This window comes from Xenopus tropicalis, chromosome 4 (genome assembly GCF_000004195.4).
Source record: "Xenopus tropicalis strain Nigerian chromosome 4, UCB_Xtro_10.0, whole genome shotgun sequence".
NCBI classification, from domain to species: domain Eukaryota; kingdom Metazoa; phylum Chordata; class Amphibia; order Anura; family Pipidae; genus Xenopus; species Xenopus tropicalis.
The window spans coordinates 42,739,542-42,763,831 of NC_030680.2; the positions used below are offsets into that span (position 1 = coordinate 42,739,542).

Consider the following 24,290-nt stretch of genomic DNA (forward strand, 5'->3'; position numbering starts at 1 on the left):
AATAGTTATTGTGCTCCCCCTTTCCTGTCCTTCCCTCTCCCGCAATCTGTCAGCAAGTGTCAAAACAGTCAGCATATCAATATGAACAAGCAGGTTAAACACATTCAACTGAATGGCTGACCAAACTAATATGGACTGTCATGTCCTTTCATACAATGTTAATGGTATAAACGAGCCGGTCAAAAGGGCCCAAATACTGCGTGAATGTATGAAAAGTAAAGCAATGATAGTGATGCTCCAAGAAACCCACTTTAAGGAAAAACATACCCCAAAAATAGCAATTAAGACATACCCCCAGGTGTATATGAGTAACAACCCCATAAAGAAAGCTACCGGGGTACTCACCCTAATACACAAGGACCTACCTTTTATACATACGGACACACTATCTGATAATGAAGGGCGATTCCTTCTAATTAAGGGAAAACTGGTGGATCAAATGTGTACTGTTGCAAATGTGTATGTTCCAAATTCAGGACAGATCCCTTACCTAAAACAATTCCTGAAAATACTCGAAAATTTTAGCAAAGGCTCAATAATATTAGGAGGAGACTTTAATATGGTACTGAATCCACTAGTAGATTCATCATCAAAAAAGAGTAATATATCATATAAAGGTCTTAAAGAAGCCAAAAAACTCCTTGCTGACTTACAGTTGATAGATGTTTGGAGGGCAATAAACCCCAAAAAAAGAGACTACACACACTTTTCAAAAACCTTTGCAGTTTATTCAAGAATAGATTACATATTTACATCCCAAAGATGGTTACACTTATTTACTTTGGCAGATATTGGCAATTTTCACACATCAGATCACGCACCGGTCAGAATAAGATTCAGGATCCCACAGACCTCCAAGCACGAATATAATTGGCGATTGAATGATTCTTTACTTCATAGGGACTCCACCAAAAAAGAAATTCAGTCTTTAATTACCCAAATAATTCAAAACAATTCTTCAGAAGAAGTATCTCCGGCGACGCTCTGGGAAACACTGAAATGTGTACTAAGAGGCCACCTGATAGCGCTAAGCAGTAATATGAAAAAAGAAAAAGATAAAGAAATAAGTACATTAATAAGCAACATAACCTCATTAGAACAAGTACATAAAAAGACCCTAGCTCAAAACACCTTAGCAACACTAGAAAGCAAAAGACTTCAACTGAAAACAATACTTAATGAAAAGATACGAAAATCATATGTGAGATCCAAGCAAAGATTTTACGAACTAGGTGACAAATGTAATAAACATTTTGCACAAATACTTAAACGAATACAACCATTGACTCAAATAAATGCAATCAGAAATAATAATAACGAACTGTTACATGATACAAAGGGTATTGCAAGCACCTTTCAGGAATATTACCAGTCCCTCTATAAATTAAAACCAGGGAAAACACATAAAGACCACATAGATAAAATCGATAACTTTATTAAAGAAGCCAACCTTAAGAAACTATCCCCTGACCAATCCCAACAGATAGACGCCCCCTTCTCCGTGAGCGAAATAGAAAAATGCATAGAATCCCTCCCTACAGGCAAAAGCCCAGGACCAGACGGATACCCTGCCATTTTTTATAAGAATTATAAAGCTTTACTTTCTCCCCTTCTCTTAACATACTTCAACTCTATATCAGAAACAAGAGGTTTCCATCCACAAGCCCAAGAGGCCCATATCACTATAATACACAAACAAGGGAAAGACCCCCAATTATGCTCCAGCTACAGACCCATATCCTTAATTAACATAGATCTGAAAATATACGCAAAAATTCTAGGAAACAGAATAAAAGAACACTTACCAGATTTAATACATACAGATCAGGCAGGGTTTGTACCTGGAAGGGAAGGGAAAGATAATACAACTAAAGTGATCTCCTTGATAAGGCAAGCACAAAAGAAACATATCTCCTCCCTAATACTTACCACAGATGCAGAAAAAGCCTTTGACAGGGTATCCTGGGACTTCCTAGATAGGACCCTAGCAGGAATAGGCCTGGGAAAAGCAAGCAGGCATAGAATATTAGCTCTATATGAAAAACCCTCAGCTAGAATCAGAGTGAATGGCATTTTATCTCCCAAAGTATACATACACAACGGCGCAAGGCAAGGCTCCCCTCTCTCCCCCACCCTATTTGTCCTAGTAATGGAAACGCTTCTGGCCCACATTAGAAACAATCCGAATATTTCAGGTATTATAATCGCTTCTAAAGAATACAAATGTGCAGCCTTTGCTGACGATCTCTTGCTATTTATTACCAAACCTATTATTTCCCTACCTAACACGATTTCTCTTATGAAAGTATTTGGCGACCTATCCAATTTTAAGGTAAACTACTCTAAATCAGAGATTTTAAATATAAATATTCCAGAAACAACCGCTTCAAACCTAAAACAAAGCTTCCCATTCAAATGGGCAGACCCATGTATTAAATATCTCGGGGTCAAAATACAATCAGATCTGGACAAGGCATATCAAGATAATTACCTTCCCTTAATCTCCAACCTACAAAAAATTACGAGTAACTGGAATAAACTCCAACTCTCTTGGTTTGGGAAGATCCAAGCAACTAAAATGATGATCATGCCTAGAATATTGTATCTTTACCAAGTTCTCCCAATCCACCTACCTCATTCCTTTTTCACCACAATTAAATCTCTAATTTCCAGGTTTATATGGGCTGGGAAAAATCCCAGACTCAAACATAAGTTTCTTACTCTACCCAAAGAAGAAGGAGGACGAGGCCTCCCTGTCACCCATCTTTTTTATATTTCCACGCATTTGGACCGCATCCTAGAATCGAAAACCACAAAAAAAAAAAAGACTGGTGCACACTGGAACAACAGTTCCTACCACTACCCTTAGAGAATGCACTGTGGTCAGATAATGGGCTTATCTTAAAAGAGGCAAAGCAACACCCTTTGATACATGCAACACTAACGATCTGGCATAGAAATAAGGAAAGCTACAAGCTTACTAGTACCCCCTATGTTTTACAGCCCCTTACACAAAATCCCAATTTTACCCCGGGCATGGACAAAGGCTCATTCGATAGATGGGCACTATGGGACAATAAACAAACTAAAATTAGAGACTTTGTCAAAGATAACAGAATGATCCCATTGGCGGACATTCAAAAAAAGTGGGGTTCCCATCCAAGGGATAGTTGGAATTACAACCAACTTCACCATTTTTTACAAGTTAATCAATCCCAACACTGGAACAGACAGCTAACCCCATGGGAACGATTATTGAATGAACCATTAGAGATAGACAAACCACTCTCCAAAGCGTATAGATACCTATTGAATGCTATGCCTGTACCACCTAGACCATTTTGTAAAGCATGGGAACAGGAACTGGCCGTTAGTATACCGGACAAAACATGGGAAAGAGTTTTTAGAGTCATGCACAAAGCTTCTAGAGCCTCTAGAACAAACGAGGCGGTCTTCAAATTGGTAACAAGGTGGCATTATACACCGGTAAGATTAAGTAAAATGTACCCCAATAGCTCTGATTTATGTTGGAGATGTAACAGTCCTAGAGGTACTCATACACATATTTGGCTGACCTGTCCAGCACTACATGAATACTGGTCAAAGGTACTAAACGCAATAACTCAAATCATGAAATATGATATGGATATTGGAGACCCCGCTCTTATTTTACTTAATATCTATCTAAAGAAAAATGTTATTATCTCAGATCCCCTCACCCTTCACTTACTACAATCAGCAAAGGCGCTTATCCCTAGAAAATGGAAATCTATAGACCCCCCTTCATTCACGGAATGGTTAGCAAATACTGAAGACATACGCCAAATGGAAGAAATAACCCATATGATACACAATAACAGTTATCAATACAGGAACATCTGGACCCCTTGGTTAGAATATCTAAGGTCACTTTGACTCGTACTTCAAAGACAGCCATCCACATAAAGAACAATAGAAGTAAAGAGTATAAGGTATAGTTACTTGAATTTACATGTGAAAATCTAGGTATGACTTGATGACAGAATTGCTTGAGTACCTTCGTTGACAAACAATGTTAAGTACAAACATGCAATTTCCCCCCCCCTACCCTCCCCTTTTCCTTTCTGTATCCCTTCCCCATATTGCAAAATTTTAAATAAAGAATTGAAAAAAAAAAAAAGTATCAAAATACATGCATATATGAATATATGATTATATGAATATGAGAACATAGGATATTATATCAAACCTTACAATCTGAACACACAGTTACATCAACAATGCAATAACAAACATTGGTTGCAAAGGAATAGAATAGAAAATGACAATAAATTGTTGAAATAACAGACCTATATAAACAGACTGATATAATCAACTCAGATTAAGATTATGTTTAAATCAAGTTCCCTGAACACTGGCCAGTGTTAGTATAAGCAGCAAGGCCGGCAGTTGGAGCTCATATATATTAGTATTTGTAATCCACAAGGCACATAAAACAGTATTGGTAATCCACAGGAATCACTCACTGAAAACTGGGCCTGTGAGTCTGCAGGGGCAGCAATATAGGCAGAGGATAAAGCATACCAATAGACTGGATCCACTATCAGCCGATCACTGCTGCCTCAGCTTCCTTCACACTGCAGTAATAAAGTAGTTTCCTTGCAGTTTCTCCAGGTGTCAGGCCGAAGAAGCAGTCACCATGTGGAGTGGTCTGTAAAACAACTCTTCAGATAGCAGGCAGTCACTGGTCACTCTGGAGAAAAGGATTCCACCTCACATACAGCCCAGCTCTGTGCATGGCTCTGTCTTGGATACACCCCTGCGTTTCTCTCCTTCCAGAGCTTCCCCTCACAGCTCCAGAAAGTTCTCCTCTCTCTGAAGTAAGTCTTTCTCTCACTGGCTACAAACTCCTCAGTCTGAAAGCTGCTCTCCTATTGGTGGCAGGAATCTTCCTTCTTTCTGTGGGAGGCTATTTAATAGCCATGTTAGCAGAATGGCTACATACAGATCCCAAATAAAAGTAGCGCATAAGAATTTTTTCAACTGCCAACTCAGCTTCTGCAAACAAAGCCCCCAACTACATATTATGTGCCATAAAAGCCCCTGTACAGAGACCCCTAGAAAAAAAACATATATTTTTGGAAAGAACACATTCTGACAAATCCGAAACAGGTGAAGACGTCTTTCTACACCAAACAACCAAACAGCAAAGCTATGCTAAAAGAAATACAACAAACAACAATGCAAGTCTAAAACTGCAATAAAATCACAAAAATGAAATACAATTAAGCCTGCTTGGCACTTAGAGCTTTTTCTAATAAGCACGTAACACATACATGCTTAGCAGATAAAGGTAGAGTAACACCAAAAAATAAAATTGTTTGCATCAGAAAAACTGCTATAATTTATATAAATAAGCTGTTGTGTTGCCATGGGCGCAGCAATTTAAAGGAATACTGTCATGAGAAAACATGTTTTTTTCATTTAATAATGCTAATCCAGCAGAATCCTGCAGTGAAATCCATTTTTCAAAAACAGATTTTTTTTATTTTGAATTTTGAATTTGCCATGGGGCTAGTCATTTTCTTCAGTTTCCAGGGTGCCACAACCATGTGACCTGTGCTCTGATAAACTTCAGTCACACTTTACAGCTGAACTGCAAGTTGGAGTGAAATCACTCCCCTCCCTTTCTCCCCCAGCAGCTGATCAGCAGAACAATAGGAAGGCAGCAAGATAGTAGCTCCCAGTAGATATCAGAATATCACTCAATAGTTAGAAATCCAAGCCCGGCTTGGGACTCCTCCAGCTACATAGGAGCAGAAGAAACAATAGGTTATCTCAAAGCAGTTCTAATGTGAAGTGCGGGCTTCTTCTAAAAAACTCAGGCACAATGCACTGAGATGGCTGCCTACACACCAATATTACAACAAAAAAATACATTTGTTGGTTCAAGAATACAATTTGAAATGGTAGAGTGAATTATTTGCTATGTAAACAGTGTAATTTAGAAATAAAAAGCATACCATAAAAAGCATGACAGAATCTCTTTAAGCTAAAATTGGGGCAAATTGCACAAGCTACATAAGAGATATCCCATTGTATTCTAAACGCTTATCTGTTATCTGCTCTGTATCCTGTGCCTTTTCTCCTTTTTCAGCTTTGCAAGGCCGCATATTTATATAAATTATAGTAGTGTTTTAGAAGCAAACACAAGTTTTACTAGTGCTGCACAACAGTACATTATATTTATATTACTTTATAAGACTTTTTTTTTGGTGTTACTGTTCTTAAAATTAAAGCAGAAATTAGTAATTAGTTAACTAACCGTGATGCACAGTTAACTGTTAGATATAATTTTTAGAGCCTTTGCAGCTGCAGGAGATCAAAACTAGCATTTCTAGTTTCTTAATCTTTAATTAGGGTTTACCCGGATATGGGGGAGGGGAAGGGTGGAGAAATTTTGGAATGAGGAAGCTTGTTTCACAGACTGCTGAATTGTTTTCGTCTGTAACGATGGCATTTAAAGTAAGTAGAATGTATTCATGTTGGATACTTTATGTTTGGACAACAAACATACATAAGCACAATATGCTATAAGGAGCGTATCATGCAGTGAAAGGTTCCTGAGATCCTGTGTATACTAGCTCTGTCTCACTGTTTACATTGAGAGAAAAAAATCTGTGTTTGTACTTGGTGCATGCACTCTGTAAGGCCAACTTAAGTTTTTGGACTTATATTGTTTTAGCTCTAATAAATTGGTAAATAAGTAAATACACCATTTACGAAAACTGGTGCCTTCTAACTTACGTTTAGTATGCACTGACAGATATGTCATACATCTGCAGTTCACACATGATACAGATTTTCATGAATATGCATGCTATCACTTTTTCCCTGCTAAAATCCAACCGATGTGGTCTTGTGGATGCCCTTCCTATCAGTGCATGCTAGAGAGGCAGAATGACGTTTTTTCCACCAGTGTATTTACCATGTGCAACCCTAGCCTTTATGGTTTAACATTTTTGTCAAGGATCCCTTAACACCTTGCCTGCCAAGCATGTATCCCCTGACTGGTAAAAGCTAACTTCCAAGAGCATATAAGAAGTGTGCCAAGTGCAGAAAATGCCCTAGCATGAGCATTAGAATGAGAATAAATGTGTCTGCTATTTAGGCCTTTCTGTGCAGACCCCTGTTCTGCCTCTGTCCAGTGGGACGTTCCATGGCTGCCAGTGGCCCTCCAACTACAAAAAATGGTAAGACACACATTTACACACAAAAAATATTAAGCCTTTTTTTCTTTTGCACACATTTGCACCTTCACATATACACAGTCGCACAAGTTTTAGAAGCGTACACACATGCATACACAAACACACAAGTGCTTTTTTCTATTATTTGATTCTTGCTTTGAGGGTCTTTAAAAACTTATTATGACGCTACCTAGAGTATCAGTAATTTAGACTAACTACACATTTTGTTATTTCATTGATTTGCTTAAGTTTTTTTTTATTATTGTGATTCTATTGTATTTTTATTCCGTAATATGCTTTTTTTCTTGTGTTTTAGTATTGCTTTGTTTTTGGTAGCCTGGAGTATAAAGATTTATTTGCCCATTTTGGATTTTTAAAATGTATATTTTCCTAAAACAAGTAGCAGCTTTCACCCAGTGCCCATTTTCCCTCTCACACATCATCAGTGACATTTACATCTGCAAACAGCACATGTGCACTGTAAAGTTCATGGAATGGAGCAGTGCTGTCCAACTGGCGGCCCGCGCGACCCCCCTCTGTGTGGCCCCCCACCTGTCTGGCTGCTTTGATGGCTTACTCTTGTGTAAGCTTTAAATGGTATCAGTACTGTGATTAACTGCATGTTGCATAACTCTGAATTTTTAGAATTTTCGCACAGAAACCTCTACTTTTTCGAAAAAGTCCAAACCAAACTAAAGGTGGCCACGCACCATCGGTCGCACGAAAGATCGTTCCACATCGGCCACTAACCTTCAGGGCTGAAACAGCAGATATGGAGGTAGAAACAATAGGATTTCTACCTCCTTCTGCCGATTCAGCTCAGAAGGCAGGTTTTGCTCAGGCACCTTCTATGGCACCTGATCAATATCTTTTAACCCACCCGATCGGCAAGACGACCGATATCAGCGATGGTTTCGTACGATATTATTGGTGCGTGTATGGCCAGCTTTAGTTTAAAAGAAAAAGAATGCTCCGGCAAGGAAGGGACATCTGCCGTTGACTTCCATCTTGGCAGATCTTTAGCCATTTTTACACATAGTAAATCTCTTTTAGCGCTAAAAAAGCCGAATTGAAAAAAAAAAATGTGTGTTAGTAAATGGCCCCCTTAATAACCAGTGGTGTAACTACGTTAGCACTGGGCCCCCCCTGGAAAAAATATTGTAGGTGGCCTAGCATGCACAGTGCCTCCTGAAAGCAACCCCTATTCCCAAGGTCTGCTTGCACCTGGGGGAAGTACTACTATACAGCAGTTATGATTTCCATAGAAACTGTACTCTAGCTGTGCACTCTGCTGGAGAAACATGTTTTTTACAATTGTCTGCAGTTAAATCGCCATATACTTGGGTAAGCATATGTACACTGGACATTAAGATGTTCAGGATGTTTGTTCTTGGTACATAAAAATCTGTTGATAACATTCTGTTAGGGTAAAGACACACTGAGCTACTAGTAGCAGCTTCTTTTTTACAGCTACTAAAGTCCAGAAAATACCTTGCCATAGACAATACTGAGAATTGCCTCTACTAAAACACACATGGGGCAGATTTATCAAAGTAGGAATTTTTCATACTTTAAAAAGCACGATACAAAGAAATTGTATTAAATGCGTTTTTGTTGCGCTTTTTGTTGCAAAGTTCAAAAAGTCGAGCAAATATACGAAAAAGTCGCAAAAAATACGCAAAAGTTGTAACCTTTAAAAACAAAAATCGTATTTGGACCTGTCTTACTTTGATGAATGTGCCCCATAGAGTCAATTATCAGTAAATGATCAGCATTGTTTATTTTAGTAGCTACAACAAGTAGCTGCTACTAGTAGCTCCGTGTGTCTTCACCCTTAAATGGAAACTTTAGATGTGATTTTTAGAAATTTCATGAAAACTGCTAAGTAGAAAGAGGACTTCATCAATTTTGGATATTACAAATATATATGGTTTCCAGAGGTTATTGGACTCTTGCATGCAGGGTTAAACATGAATATCTGTATGCATTATTTGCATATTGGTGCGTCTACATGCCATATACTTCAGTATGTGCATCAAACTGTTCAGTAGACCACTGAAATTCGTTTTCAGGTTGTTTGATTTTAGCACATACGGATTTGTGAGATTAGATGCTATAAAATGGAAGTTTTTGTGCAACTTTTAGAAATATCACCAAAACTGCAACATTTAGGAAAGCTTTGCAGTTTGGTAGTTTGGAATAGAAAGACATATTTATATTTGGATTCAGGAGAATGTACTTTCCAGAAATATGTGGTCACCACACTTTTTGCAGCTTTTACCACACATAAAACAAGAAATGAGTTTTTGAACTAGTTAAAATGTAAGCCTTGTAAATAGTATGCACAAGGTATATTTTGAGATCTCTACATACTATATATTTGGCTAAACCTATGCACATTGGCATCAACTTGTTCAGTTAACCCCCGGCATTCATATTTAGGATGTTTAATCTTGAAAAATAATAACATGTTGGAGATAAGATGTAAATAAACAATCAAGGTTAGGGTGAGAAAGGCTATAAAGGGCCAAAAAACACTTTGCAATGCAAGACATGCAGTGTAAAGCCTATTTAAAAAAGGAATTGTACTTACATGCCTCATACTACACACATAGGACTACCTTAAAATAAAAAATGATGGACTTTACCCTTTTTCACCCTAAGCATGATGGTACCTTGGCTTCACTGCTCTCCAAGTTCTGCACCCTTATAAGCCATGTCCCAATATCTTGCACTGATGAGCTCTAAAATAATTGAAACAAGTTTTCTGCAAATTTGTATAGATGGCTTTGAATCATTAGGCTGTATCTGTGCTATTAAACTAGCATTTCTGGATGCATAGTTGGGTATAAAACTATTCAGTAGACTCCTGGCATACATATATAGGATGTTTGATCTTGGAAAGTGGATGATAAGATGTTGCTCACTATAAGCTTTGACGCAAATTTCAGAAATTTTACTGAAACTGTAGGAAAGCTTATTGGGTCTGGTAGGCTGCAACAGAAAGACATATTTGGCAATTTTGGATTTAGGAGAATCCAAAAAGGCTTTTTTGGTGACCTCAATTTGTGGCTTTTACACCATGTACTGTATATATGGTGCAAGCACTAATAATACATAGGGGCAGATTCAGTTACTTATGGAAAAGGTTCAATTTGAGGAGAAAAAACTTTCTCTCTATGTAGTTCCAGTTTTCACCTATAGTCTTCAATAGAGTTTTCATGTGAGATAGATTTTTCACATTACATTGCATCTAGCTCTACAGGAAACTCTGGAATTGAATTAAGTGATAAGATTTTCTAATCAAATTGAATCTGACCGATAATCTTTTATCAAGGGCATGTATGTTTACTGTCACTGCATCAATAAAAATGTTTAATATATACACCTATTTATTGTACAGCACTGCCCTTCCATACACTGTTATGTACACAAATGACCAGGGCATTCTCAGCAAAATATGAAGCCTAAGGGAAAAGTAAAGCTTTGTGCTCAGCACCGTGCTCAGCTAATTTCTTACCATAATTACTTAGATATATCAGTAGGATTACTACAAAACTGGGTAAGCACTCCATTAACCCCAGGCATAAGTCAAGGTAAGTAGTGACTAAACAAAATTACAGTATGGAAAAAGGAGAGCAGCAAAAAAAGAAATGATTTCTGAATTCATTTGGTCTGGGGCCTCAGAAATGATTGCCTCTCATTGTATTTAATGTATTTGGGGCTAAAGTTCCGACTGGCTCACACTGCATTTAATGTATTTGTTGTGTCACTACCAAATGTCTCTCACTTTATTTTATGTATTTCGGGTGCCACTACTTCTGGCCCTCACTGGAGGAGATTATTTTCTCTTTATGACAAATCAATCAATTTAAAATGTATTAACTGGTACTAAACTGGCCAAGATGTACTCATCTAAGAATGATGCTTACCCTAGAAAGCAGACTTTTCATTTTATCTGGAATTGTTGCAAAGTGGTAGTATATTTGTAGAAGGTAATCGATTACATTTCTAAACAGAAGCAACTTCCAGTGAGACTTGCTCCTGAGATGTGCCTTTACAGGGGACTTGTCACCCAGACCTAAAAGGACTTATTATACAGCTTTTTATAAATAAATATGAAACTCAAATTCCTTTTATTATTAACACATCCCATTATAAAGGAATTTAAAAATCCCAACTGTCAATCATATATTACCTTCCCCACCAAGTGCCTTAGGCACTCACTCCCCCCCCCCCTCACCATCTAATTGTATAGCCAGAGCATGGGCCTGGGCATCTGGTCCTGCATTCTATCACATAAACTAGAAAAAGATTTTAGCATGATGCAAAGCTTGTCTTAATAACAATGGCACCTGCCTGCTTGCTGTGATTGTGTAGGAAGACTGAAGGAAAAAAGATTTATATTTATTATAGTATAAGTGAATTTTATTTTGCTTGTCAAACACAATAGAACATATTTTGTATAATTTCTTAAGGTGACAGGTCCCCTTTAAATTGGTTTATTCTGTGTTGGTTGAAGAATCCTGTACAGGTATGGGACCTGTTATGCAGAATGCTTGCAGCTTGGGATTTTCCAGATAAGGGACCTTTGTGTAATTTGGATCTTCATACCTTAAAGGTGGCCATACACACACCGATAATATCGTACGAAACCTTGTTTCGTACGATATTCGGTGCGTGTATGGTATGTCGGCGAGTCGACCGATATCGCAGGAAGCTGCTGATATCGGCCGACTCGCCGATCGGACCAGTTTGAAAATTTTGATCGGGCGCCATAGAAGGGGCCTGACCAAAATCTCCCTTCAGCGCTGAATCGGCAGAAGGAGGTAGAAATCCTATTGTTTCTACCTCCTTACCTGCCGATTCAGCCCTGAATGGTGTGTGGCGGATCTGATCGTCAGATCGCCACGTGTATGGCCAGCTTTAGTCTACTAGTGAATGCTAGATAAGCTGATTGTCTGTCTGATATGTAATAAAAGAAGGAGGCAAAGAATTCATAAAAAAATAACAATTTTGAGGGGAGGTTTTTTTTTACATGTTTAGCAGATGTAATTAGTCATATATAAGGGTTGATGAAAATGTATTGCTTTTCAGGATTGTAATTGTTCTAAATTGTGTGCAACTATTGTATACTGTGTAAAGGAAGTGAAAACAAAAATGAAAAAAAAAAATGTGTGGTACATTTTGCAAATAGCCGCTTCCTTCACTAATGCAGCACTGACTGTGTTAATCAGTGCTGTATAAATGAGGGGCAATAGAGTAATCAGTGCTGTATAAATGAGGGGCAATAGAGAAAGGCGTAAGGCGTTGCCTCTCTGGTCTTTTAGACACCATCAGTTTTTAACTTGTCAGATGCGGAGGCAGCATTCGCATCCCACAAGCATGTCGCGTCAGATGGCAAATGTTTCATGTAATGTAGTTTACACATCAGATTTTTCTATCAATCCAATTATATTTTGACACATGACAACATCCAACTTGTATGATTCATCCTGTCAACAACAGATATTATCTACAAAGCACTTGCAAGAGATCAGTAATTGCATTATGCCACTTGAATTAGTGGAACAGCAGGCGAGATAAAGCGGTTAATAGCACATGGGGGGGAGGGGAAGGTTAGAGAAGTTATGCAAGGAGGAAGCTGTTTGCCCGGACTGCTGGATGGTTTTCTTATGTAATGATGGGAGCCGTGCATGTGAGTACATGTTATTCAGAGCTACAGTATGTGAACAATGTTTGGGCAGCAAATATATATAATTTGCAGTGAAGAATTTCATTGCAAACTGGTCTTCTCTGAATGTTTATATTAAAAAAACATGGCCACAGAATTCTGAAATTTGATTGCCTTATAATACACAAGAGCCATGAGTAACATGTCAAATAATTTTTTTAACCTTTTACCTGCTGCCAAAGTAAGAATGATGTCACTGACTAAGGTTCCGGGTGACGGAGATTCCATGTTTACAGGTTTTTGTTTATTCTATGGGGATTTCACATGATCGTTGAATGTGGATAGAAAGGTATGAGCAGTGCTTAGTAATGTCTTCAGTTGCAATTGATTCAAAATCACGTGTCAAATTACTTATTGAAACTTCTATATTATAAAACGATCTGCACCCCCTCCTAAGAGCTCTAATGCTGACAGGTGTCACCCAGTGGCTGTGCCTAACACAAAGAAAGATAAAAATCACTGGGGGGTGCCAAATGTTAGGCACCCCCAGTGACTTTAATCGCTGACCTTTTACCCCGTCTGGTGCTCCTGTGAGAAGAAAACTGCACCAGCCCAGGGTACCTGCGAGTGTCTCCTCTTCCTTATTTCTTCTGTCTTCGGAATCCCTGGGCCGGCGCATTCACAGTCGAGTGAAAAAAGCCGACTTCTTTGTTAAAGTTAGACTTTTCACTCTACTGCGCATGAGCAAGCAACTATGTATAAATATATAAGGGGATCATATAATAACCTTTCTAATGTTTTATTTACCAGTAGGTCCTTCCAACGGACACGAGGGCACCCATTCCGTTTAGAAGAAGGGAGGTTCCATTTAAATAGGATTTTTTACTGTGAGAGCTGTGAAGTTGTGGAATTCCCTCCCCGAATCAGTTGTGCTGTCTGATACATTATATAGCTTTAAGAAGGGGCTGGATGGATTCTTAGCAAGTGAGGGAATACAGGGTTATGGGAGATAGCTCTTAGTATAACTTGATCCTGGGACTGGTCCGATTGCCATCTTGGAGTCAGGAAGGAATTTTTTCCCCTCTGCGGCAAATTAGAGAGGATTCAGATGGGGTTTTTTGCCTTCCTCTGGATCAACTAGAAGTTAGGCAGGTTATATATATGGTTGAACGTGATGGACGTATGTCTTTTTTCAACCCAACTTACTATGTTACTATGTAAGACAGAAGAAGAAAGAGGAGACACTCGATCGCAAGTACCCCGGGCTGATGGGGTTTTCTTCTCACAGGAGTACCAGCCCGGGGTAAAAGGTAACCGATTTAAGTCACTGGGGGGTGCCTAACATTTGGCACTGCTGGAGTACTGTGAAGTGATTACATTATAACATCTTGTAACATCCGAGAGAACATTACAACAGTAAAATGTTGTTTTAAGCCAGGATCAGCAAGGAAGGCTAGAAAATACACTAAAACCTTGTTGCTACTATTTCATTCTTTTTGTTTTCATTAGAGGAAGACTACATTTCCCATGTTGCAACTTTAGGATTTACAACAGGGAATCAGTTGCAGCTACAACAACCAGTTAACTTTTTTTGGTGCCACTCCCTCAGTCAAAAATTATTTGTTTCATTAGTCTTCATTCAGATGAATCATGTTTGAAAAGACTGAAAATCATATAATACTCTGTAAGGTCTTTACATGAGAACAGGAATAGCACGTAGGGCAGGCAGCAAATTGTTGGAACTGTACACCCCAAAAAACCTTAATCCTTATTCCCTAGTTTAGTCCTTCATCAAAGATATGCAACCCTTTCCTGCCATCCTTATTTAGAATAGGATCACACTCTAGCACACACTCTAGCATAGGGTGTCTACCTGATGAAGATTAGGTAAACTTGGAACACCTACACCCCGGCTTTAAGCGATAACAATCACTGGGGGGGGGGGGGGTGCCTAACATTTTGGCACCTGGGGTTTTCACATAAGGGATTTCTCTGTAATTTTTGTTACCATACCTTGTCTGCTAAAAATCATATAATTCAATAGGACTGATTTGCCACCAATATGGATTGATGCAGCTTAGTTACTAAGTTACCAGTTGACCAATGCTCGTTGACTAAAAGAAGCTAATTTTTTAGGAGCTGGAATAGCATCCAATATTGGCTCAGCCTCAGCTCAGAGTTGTAGTTTTGCTGCACTGAGGAATATGATGCTAATCACCTGCTAATAAGTGCAGCATTAGCTAACTATATTGAGCCAAGATGCCATAACATTCTACTTTTTAAGTAGATAAATTGCAGTGATTTGTTTTGTGTGATACTGCTCCTCAGGCTGATTTACTGTGATTTGTACTTAAACAATTGAGCTCTTTGGCCAGTTACCTTTCCTGAGTAGTGATACCCAATCCTACAATGTCCTATTTGCCCCTAGGTACACTTACAGATTAATAGTTCTGGCTGCTTCAACTTGTGCCTACCCTGCTCCCTTAGCTGGTATTGCTGGAGTTGCTCAGGACATGGAAGTGAAGGCAAAAAAGAACAGGCATGTTCTACCTTCTCAAACATGGAGCAGTGAGAGATTAAAGTTATAACTGATCTGGGCTACAGGAAGAGGCTGGATGGGTGTCAATGAGTAGCTCTGATCTTAGGACCCTGGAGGGGAGAAACTCTCTTATAGAACTGGCTGGCTGACTGCCTATGAATTGAATGCGGTAGTGCTGGGACTTTAGTAAAAGTTAGTGACATAAAACCTAAAGTAAGAGTCGGATTTTTTTGGGGGGGCCACAGCACTCTTGCTTCTCCCAGTTCAGACACCTATGTTCTGATTCCTGTAATATTTAAACAGGATAACTAAAAGTTTCAAAAAGTTTAGCCAATCTTTCCATCAATTATCTTACTTGGTAAGCCTAGCCAGAAACTATTTACTCTAATTATTTTCTATTTAGCCATTATATCATAATGGATAATTACCACATCTATGCAGAACCTGTACATTTTACTTGTTAACCAGTCTTTTATGCTTGTTTAATTCTATCATGCTTGCTTGTAAATAAATATGACACACTTGTTATGTTATTTTTTAATGATACATAACTTTCTGGAGCAGCATAAATAAATCATGGCCATGATCACTAACCTTTTAATAGTATTATGGTGGCATCATATATAGTAGTTGCAAGTAATTAGTTGCTTTTAGAATTACGTTCCTCGGAATACTGATTGCCATTTTTAAAAATGGCATTAGTGTTCCATACAATATTCAACAATGTAATTTAGTACTTAAGTACTTTAGTATTTAAGTAAGTAGTTTGTGCAAAAAATTGTACTTTTGTGTTAAAGCAAAGCATATATTTGCATCTGTTAAACTGCTAATATTGATGGTGTACTAACTATAATGTCACTTCCCCTATAGGCTAATAAGGTAGAACAGCAGCGGGTACCATCTCTGCCACGACAGAAATCCTTTATTCCCCCGCAAATCCCAAACCCCTTTGTTCATGAAATCAACCTGTCCCCAGTTAACAAGTTAAAGGTGAGTGCATGCTAAATTTGTATTGCTTACATAATAATAGCAAAGTCAAGTAGCACAATAATGTGTTACTGTATGAAAGTGTTAATGTATATTTTGTGTTTAATAATAACCAGGGAAACTAGGCCCCAGGCGTCTATTCTGTTAAAGAATTGTAATTGCTACTAAATAAATGTTTATATCTAAAATTTAGTTTTCAGTGGCAAAGTAAAGGACAAGGAAAGAATTGCTGTGGGTCCCAAACTGTTACTTCAGACCCCAGTTCAAGCCTCCATTTCTTTGCTTTTTATTGAGCATCCATAACAGTAGACTATAAGGTGTGCTAAAGCTCTCTAAAAGTAGACTGGTGTTCCTCAATAGACAGTAATGAGTAGCAAGAAGGCATTGCAGGTAATAAGGTGGGATGGTAACCGTAAGGAAAACGATCTGTTCATTTTGGAAACAAATTATGAAACATTGTAAACATTGTTCTAGGGTCTAATTAAGGCACTCAGTTTGGCCATTAGTTTGCTGAAAATAAACCTAGATCTAAAACTTAGATCTTCAGCAACCTATAGAACTTAAAAGTAAACTGCATACCCCTGTCCAAGATTTCTAATTTATGTATACTGTGCAGATGGAATATTTCTTAGAGCATAAATTCTGCTGTAACTAAATCTACAGGGAGATAATTTTGGAATAAAATGTGCCATCTTTGTTAATCAATCAACAACAACTAGTATCATTCCATGAGAGTCCAAAATAAAACTAAGAGAAATTGAACTCCAAGGTTTCCCAGGCATTGGTAAAGGTTAAAGAAAACCGATTGGTTTTCCAGGCGTCTTACTCCAAGTGCATGTAAAATACAACCTAAAAAAATCTTAAACATCCTGACAAAATCTAGACAACCAGATGCTCCTATTGATCAGGTTTAAGGGCTTAATAAATCCCTTGTGGCCAGCAAGGGTAGAATGGTGATTAAGTTTCAAGACAGTTTGTGAAAAAAATATTTCAGGGATGGAAAAGTTGTTTTTTTAAAGAAAAGAGAATTATTGCTGAACTGAAGAATGCAAATTCAAACGAAAGAAGCTCCAAACACTCCGGATTCCAAAAGATAAAATCCTATCTTTATTAGTCCATTAAAATGTGAATACCTAACGCGTTGAACTGAAAAATGCCCCACTTCAAACGACAGCCTCCTGAATCTTAATCTATAAATAAGACCATGGCTGATGAAAAAGCTGTAGGGGAAAAACAACCCCAACATTGACAGTCTGTCTTTATATCTTAAATGTTTCATGCCCTTCCATGCAGTTAAGTTGTACATCTTTATACTTTCTCCAACTCATTAATATTCTTCTTAAAAGAGGGTCAACCCCCCAACCAAAAATTTTAGCAGAGAAAAGCCTCACAGCACTGTTTAAGTACCTGCCACTCCTGTCCCTCAGAAGCAAACACTGAAGCTGCAGCGACTAATATCCCTGATATGCCATCCCACGGGCTTGAATGTAAATCGGCGGTGGGATGGCATATGCGGCGTGACGATTTCCTTGAGAGAAAACTTCCACGATTTTGGGAAATTGTAGCGCTGCATATGTTTTTGCATTATGTTTTCATCCCTTGAAGCAATGCCCTTTTTAATGCAAGACAGTACTTTATTTGCTTTAGTAGCCACTGAATGCCACTGCCTGGAATTAGACAACTTGTAATCTACAAAAATCCCCAGATCCTACTCAATAAAGGATACCCCCAAAACACTAAAATTTAGTGTGTAACTCGCATTTAAATTATTTCTACCAAAGTGCATAACTGTGCACTTTTCAACATTGAACTTCATTTTCCATTTTGCTGCCCAGATTTACAATTTTGTCAAATCGCTCTGCAAAGTGGCAGCATCCTGCATGGAACTTATAGTTTTGCAAAATGTAGTATCATCTGCAAAAATAGAAACAGTACTTTCAATGACTACCTCCAGGTCATTAATAAACAAATTAAAAAGCAAAGGACTGACCCCTGCGGTACTCCACTGGGCTATTTAAAAAATGTTCAGTTTACTACTACTCACTATAATTTATCCTTTAGCCAATTCTCTATCCAAGTACAAATATTATGTTCCAGGCCAATATTCCTCAATTTCCTCATTAACTTTGTTAGGTACTGTATCAAATGCTTTAGCAAAGTCCAAGTAGATTACATCCACTGTCATCCCAGAGTTAAGGTTCCTGCAAACAAAAGCAAATAAAAAAAAAAATTATGCTGGCACCTCCCCACTCAGTTATACAAGATACTTATTGAGAAAACAGCATTTAGTACTATAAAATTTAACTTTTAATGGTTTGCATTCAAAACGGCTATTCAGTCCAATAGACCAGACATCAAACAGAAATCCCATAAGAGAAAGGGTAACATAGAGTCAGGTGGCCTCCACCTCACCTCTGTCCATGCCTCACTATGGAAAAGTAAACCAGTACACCAGTAAAACACTATTCTCCCCTGGTGTCCTTCTAGCCCTCAAATGTATTGCTGGCTTTGTATTATGCAGTTGCTCACACCTAAGTCACATCTGCTGCCCTAAGTACCATTCAATCACTTCTCGGGCAGTCACATAAAGTTAAAACAAAAGTACCCCCCTTCAAAGGAAATGCCTTTCACTCATAAAAAAAGCTTTATCAAAGGCACGGGCAGCTGTCAGTATGGCTTTAAATGAATAGAGCCACACCTCTTCTGCTGAAGCCTGCCAATTGGAGTCACAAATAGTTAAGTTTGAAATACTGGGGCCAATGGATAGTCAGTAATTTAAACAACAGTCTAACCTGTTTTGCTGAGATGTTGTAAGTTGTAAGTGGTCTGTGGTATACCTTATTGATAAGATTACCCTCACTCTTTCAACCTGTTGGAAAGTTATCCTGCCCTTCTCTTAAATGCACTCAGTTATGTAAAGTTTTGCATTAATACTTCCCCAACTGGAATTCCCTTCTTTGTGGATAGGGGGTGATGGCTAGAAAAGTGAATACTAGAGTTGGTAGCTGTATTTTTACAGAATAGGTCACTGGGCAGTGAATGTCTGATAAAATGTTACATATAAAAAAAAAAATCAATCTGTCTTCTATCTAATGTATATGTCAGCATTATATTGGATTTATTGTTATTTAGTCAGTCTATACACTACATAAGCAAGTCAGATTCCCCTGTCCAAAGGAAGACCAAATCATCTATGTAGAGATGACTCCTAAATGATTTGTACTACTACTTTGTAGACAACTTATTGTTAAATAAGAAAAAATTATGGGTCAGGCAGAAAACTATTAAAGCAGTGATAAAATCAATATACTCTGAACTCCATCGGCTTTCAGTCTCCATAAAGAATTTTACTGCTAATAAACCCCATTTATGTACTTTCAAGGTGTAGAGTGACTCTGCATCACATATAACCAATAAAGTACCAGAATCAGTTTTCAGATCCTGAATTTTGGCTAAGAAGTCACCCATATGTGGTTTGGATCACATGATAATTTTTCATAGCACTGATTATCCAATAACTGTCTCAGGGTGTAAACTTATGTACCTTACAGAAGCACTATCACTATGTTGCCTCCTATCTGATGCTTTGATTACCACATCATCCCATTCTCTGATCTGTTTAATGCCCAGATTCTCATCTTTAGTCAGATTAGCAGGGCCATGTTCTGCTAGTTTGAGAAAATCATGCATGACCAACTCTCCAAATACCAGAACTGATCTGCTAGTATTTTGAGGTGGCATGAATTTATTTTTAGCTTTGAAGGTGCATGAGTTTTCCTCTATAACTTGATCTAACAGTGATTCTGCCTCCACTAGATAATATGGATTATTAAAATCTGGTAGTCTTGAAACTGGGTTGACTGTTATCCTTGTCATTGATTTCTCCTTTATATAAATGTTTTGTAAGATCCATATAGAGGTGAAATTTGTTATGTTATAACTAGCTGAAAAGGAAAGACCCTAATTAAAAACTTTCTCTTGGTATGGGGACAGCATGTGGTCACTAAGATTTATGTCTTCATCATCTCTGAGATCTCCCATACATAATATGTCATATTGTCTATATTTGTAGTGACCATATCTATTTCTCAACACAGTTTCCATTCACCACTTTGTCTTCTACAAATTAAGTTTTAGATCCCCCCCCCCAGGTCCTCTTTAGCAAAAATATAGGCTGCACCCAAGCATTAAAGTAAGTGCGTATTGAGCTACAGAGTGCCACCCCTGAGACAAATTTAACAGAGCTAATTCGGAAGAAACTTGTCTATTAGAGTTATCAACAATAGCTGCCATGGTGGACAAAAAAACAATGTTAATCATGATGTAACAGTGGGCTATTTTACTCAATGAGAAGCAAATCCCATAGTAGTGCTTCCCTTGGAGCAAGGTTAAAATGAACTCGACTTTTAAAAAATCGGCAAAGTCTTCCAAAACATTTACGAAACAGAGAAAAATTTGCAAAACTGCGAAAATATTGAACATAAAAAAAGACGCCTGCAATTATTTTGATACATGTCATTTTTTATGCGTGCGACAAATATTTTTTTACACAAAAAAAGATCTGCCAATGACGAAACGTGGAAATTCGCCACCAATCCATGCCTTCTGAATCATTTCTCCCATCACTAATCATCTGTAAAACAGCCTGTATGCAGAAGAAAATGGAGCTAACACTGATTTAGAATACCTCCTGAATATAGCGGTATTTCTTGAAAATTTTTCTGGAAATGACCTCTTAAGTTCCTGGGCATATGATTCAGTAGGACCTTGAGGGTTAGGGGCTTGGCCTTGTAATTGCAAAATTCAGGATTGTAAATTTTGAAAAAAATCAGAGTCATGCCTGCTCTTTGTTGTGAAAGTCCTGCTGATGCTAGCTCAGTTCATTTTAGGGGGCCTAAGCAAAATTTAGATTGTTCTATTTAGATTGCAGTGGAACAATTCAGCACCTCCCTTCTTACTCTGGAAACTCAATTCCCATATATTTCCCATGATGAGGCTGGTGCTGAGAAACCTCCCTGGTGAGAGCAGTGTGCTAGAGCTGCTGCAGTGCTGTAGGAGAGATTTGCATTGCATAGCAAAGCCTAAACACAATGCCAACCTGGCATTTGGTTCCGCCAAATTGGGCTACTAATTTAAAGGACATGTAAAGCCTACATTTGCCTACAATGTATATCAGTTGGGCATGTCTCCCCCACGCAAATGGCATTATTTGTACTACTTATATCCCCTCCGTTTGCTAGCACCATCACATTTTCCAAAAGCAAATAGCAGCACCCAGTGGCCATTTTTCCTCTGATACATAATCAGATACATTTAAATCTGCAAACAGCATACACACACAAACACAGACCCTTATTTAGCATACATTTCATCAAGAATACAGGCTCACACACATAGGCGGATGGTGATTTTTTGTTTGGGGAGGCTAAAAATGTTAAGTATCTATATGCAATTATTATTATAGCCTCCCCAAGCCTTCATTAATATCCGCCAATGCTCACACAGGCAGAACTGTATTTGATAAAAGTTCTGCTTTGTTTGAACTGAGCTCAGGAGAGGAGGTTGTGAGAAAAAAATTGAAGCAGACAGCTAGAGCTGAGTTTCTATGGGAACCAGCAATGCCATCTCTTTATTGGCTGCTAGACTGGAGGGCGTGTTTAGTAATCTGAGTTTAGAACAACCGAGCATGCCCACAAACCAAAAGTCAAAGCAAATTCATGAGGGAGGGGGCCGAGTGGGTTAAAGCAGGATAAGGAAATCTAAGTGATTAAGGGGATGTTGCAGCCTTACTATTAACCTCTGGACAACCAGAGTGGCAGGTACTGAAAGATTTCAAAGAGGCTGTTCACTGATTACTTTTACTTTTTGTGTGTGGGGTTTACACTGCTTTTCTAACCTCTCAGTCGTAACCTGCATTACAACCTTATTCCTGCTCTGGTATGAGATCGTACTACTACTTTGTAATTTGATGTAGAGGGCTGTCATTTGTTACTTTCTTTTCTTAGGCTATAAGTCAGGATCTCTTAGGGTTTCTGAGAGTTGTAGTTGAACACAACCATAAATATATCATGTCTGTGGTAATGCAATATTCTAAATCCATTTCTGCTGTAACATACCTCCCAACGTATGCCTTCTTTTATCGTTTAGATTTTTTTTCACTGTGGATATTGTGCTATTTGTGGGCTACTTTTGAAGTGGCGTTTGGCTAGTTTTGGGACTGACTGGCTGGTTTGGAAAATTAGACCTGGCAACCCTGCTTGTGCCTGTGAAACGATTGAGTGATGCTGCAAAACAGACAGCTTGCTAAGATTGAGGCAGTCACTAGCTACTGCAGTGACCAAGGGATTACTAAATTAAATTCAGCCCAGGCCTAAGTTTACCACCACACACAATTCACAAGGTCAGTAGGAGCCAAGTCATACATGGAAGAGTCACTAAATTTAAGTTTGCAGGGGGAAGATCTAACACCAAGTCAAGGACAGCTGGGTCTTGCATAAAGTAAAGTTAAATTAAGCTAAGATGTTACAAGAACTCTTACTAGGATTGCACAATAACTCCCTCTAGAACACCAACAGAACTGTGCCTAGGCAACCAGACTAAGGGGGGGGGGGGGAGAGAAGGCCTCTTCTGTGATTAGATGGATGAGAAACAGAGATTAACCACTATCAGTGCTGGAAATAACCCTAACAACTAAAGAGCTGAAAAGGGTACAGAGTTCTGCTAAACTGAGAAATGAAATGGAATAAACTATGAAAAAATAATATGAAAGTGTGAGATACACAACTTTTAAGAGAATATAATTACTTTTTACAAATACAACCCGGTTTCCAAAAATTATTATTTTATTTCCATAAACACTGTGTAAAATAAAAATAAAAACAGAATGCAATGATTTGCAAATCACTAAAATCCTATATTTTATTGAAAATAGTACAAAGAAATGATATTGTTTTCTGAAAAACATATGCATTGGACAGGGGCATCTTTACAACTGTGTTGCATCACCTCTTCTTTTAACAAAAGTGTATTATCTATCCCTAAAACCCTTAGTTTTCCATTATGGATTTGCCTAAAGCAGTACCATTACTGGCTTGCAAAATTTTACATTGTAGCTGCATAACCTTAAATGTATTTACATTGAATCTCATCTGCCACTTATTGTCAGTTTGTCAAAATATGCTAAATGACAACTTTTTATTTCAGGCAGTTCAAGAACCCACTAGGAATGACGCTATTTTGGACCTGGTGATTTCTAATAATAATGAACTTATCTCTAACATTTGTGTGGGTGAGCATTTGGGGAACAGTGATCACAACATGGTCTCCTTTGAGATAATGCTGCAGAGACAGCGCTATAAGGGAGTAACTAAAACACTCAATTTTAGACGTGCAGACTTTGCCAGTATAAGGGCATCTCTGCAATGTGTCAACTGGGAAAGGCTTTTCATGGGGTTAGACACAGAAGGAAAATGGAACATCTTTAAAACATTGCTTTGTAGGTATACACAACAGTATATCCCCCTAGTAAGCAAGGAGAGGCATCGCAAAGCAAAACCTTTATGGCTGAATAAAAGTGTTATTGTCAAGGTTGGTAAGAAAAAACGTGCTTTTAGGGCATTCAAGTTAGCTGGGACAGCGGAAACTTTCATCAGGTACAAGGAAGCAAATAAAGCATGCAAAAAAGCTATCAGGCAAGCTAAAATAGAGATGGAAAGGGATATTGCAGCTAGGAGTAAAAAGAATCCAAAATTATTTTTTAATTATGTGAATAGTAAAAAAGTGAAGCAAAAAGGGGTGGGAACTTTATTATCACGGGGGGGTACGTTGGTTGATGAAAACGGGGAAAAAGCTGAAATTTTGA

At 38.1% G+C, this 24,290-nt stretch overlaps 1 protein-coding gene and 1 long non-coding RNA gene across 5 annotated transcripts in view; one reads left to right on the forward strand and one right to left on the reverse strand.

Annotated features, from left to right (window-relative positions):
- Positions 1 to 703: 703 nt before the first annotated feature.
- On the reverse strand, positions 704 to 4,992 carry LOC101731219. The gene is made up of 4 exons (XR_208504.4): positions 4,564 to 4,992; positions 1,930 to 1,999; positions 1,806 to 1,841; positions 704 to 1,027 (listed from the first exon to the last, which is right to left on the reverse strand). It is a non-coding gene; the product is annotated as an uncharacterized LOC101731219 (long non-coding RNA).
- Positions 4,993 to 6,006: 1,014 nt separating this feature from the next.
- lpcat2 (lysophosphatidylcholine acyltransferase 2) overlaps positions 6,007 to 24,290 on the forward strand; it is an 80,286-nt gene continuing 62,002 nt past the window's right edge. The window contains exons 1-2 of one of the 4 annotated variants that reach the window (XM_012960473.3): positions 6,007 to 6,504; positions 16,313 to 16,432. In XM_012960473.3, coding sequence (XP_012815927.2) covers positions 6,445 to 6,504; positions 16,313 to 16,432 — 180 coding nt within the window. In that variant the 5' untranslated portion in view covers positions 6,007 to 6,444. 4 annotated transcript variants of the gene reach the window in all.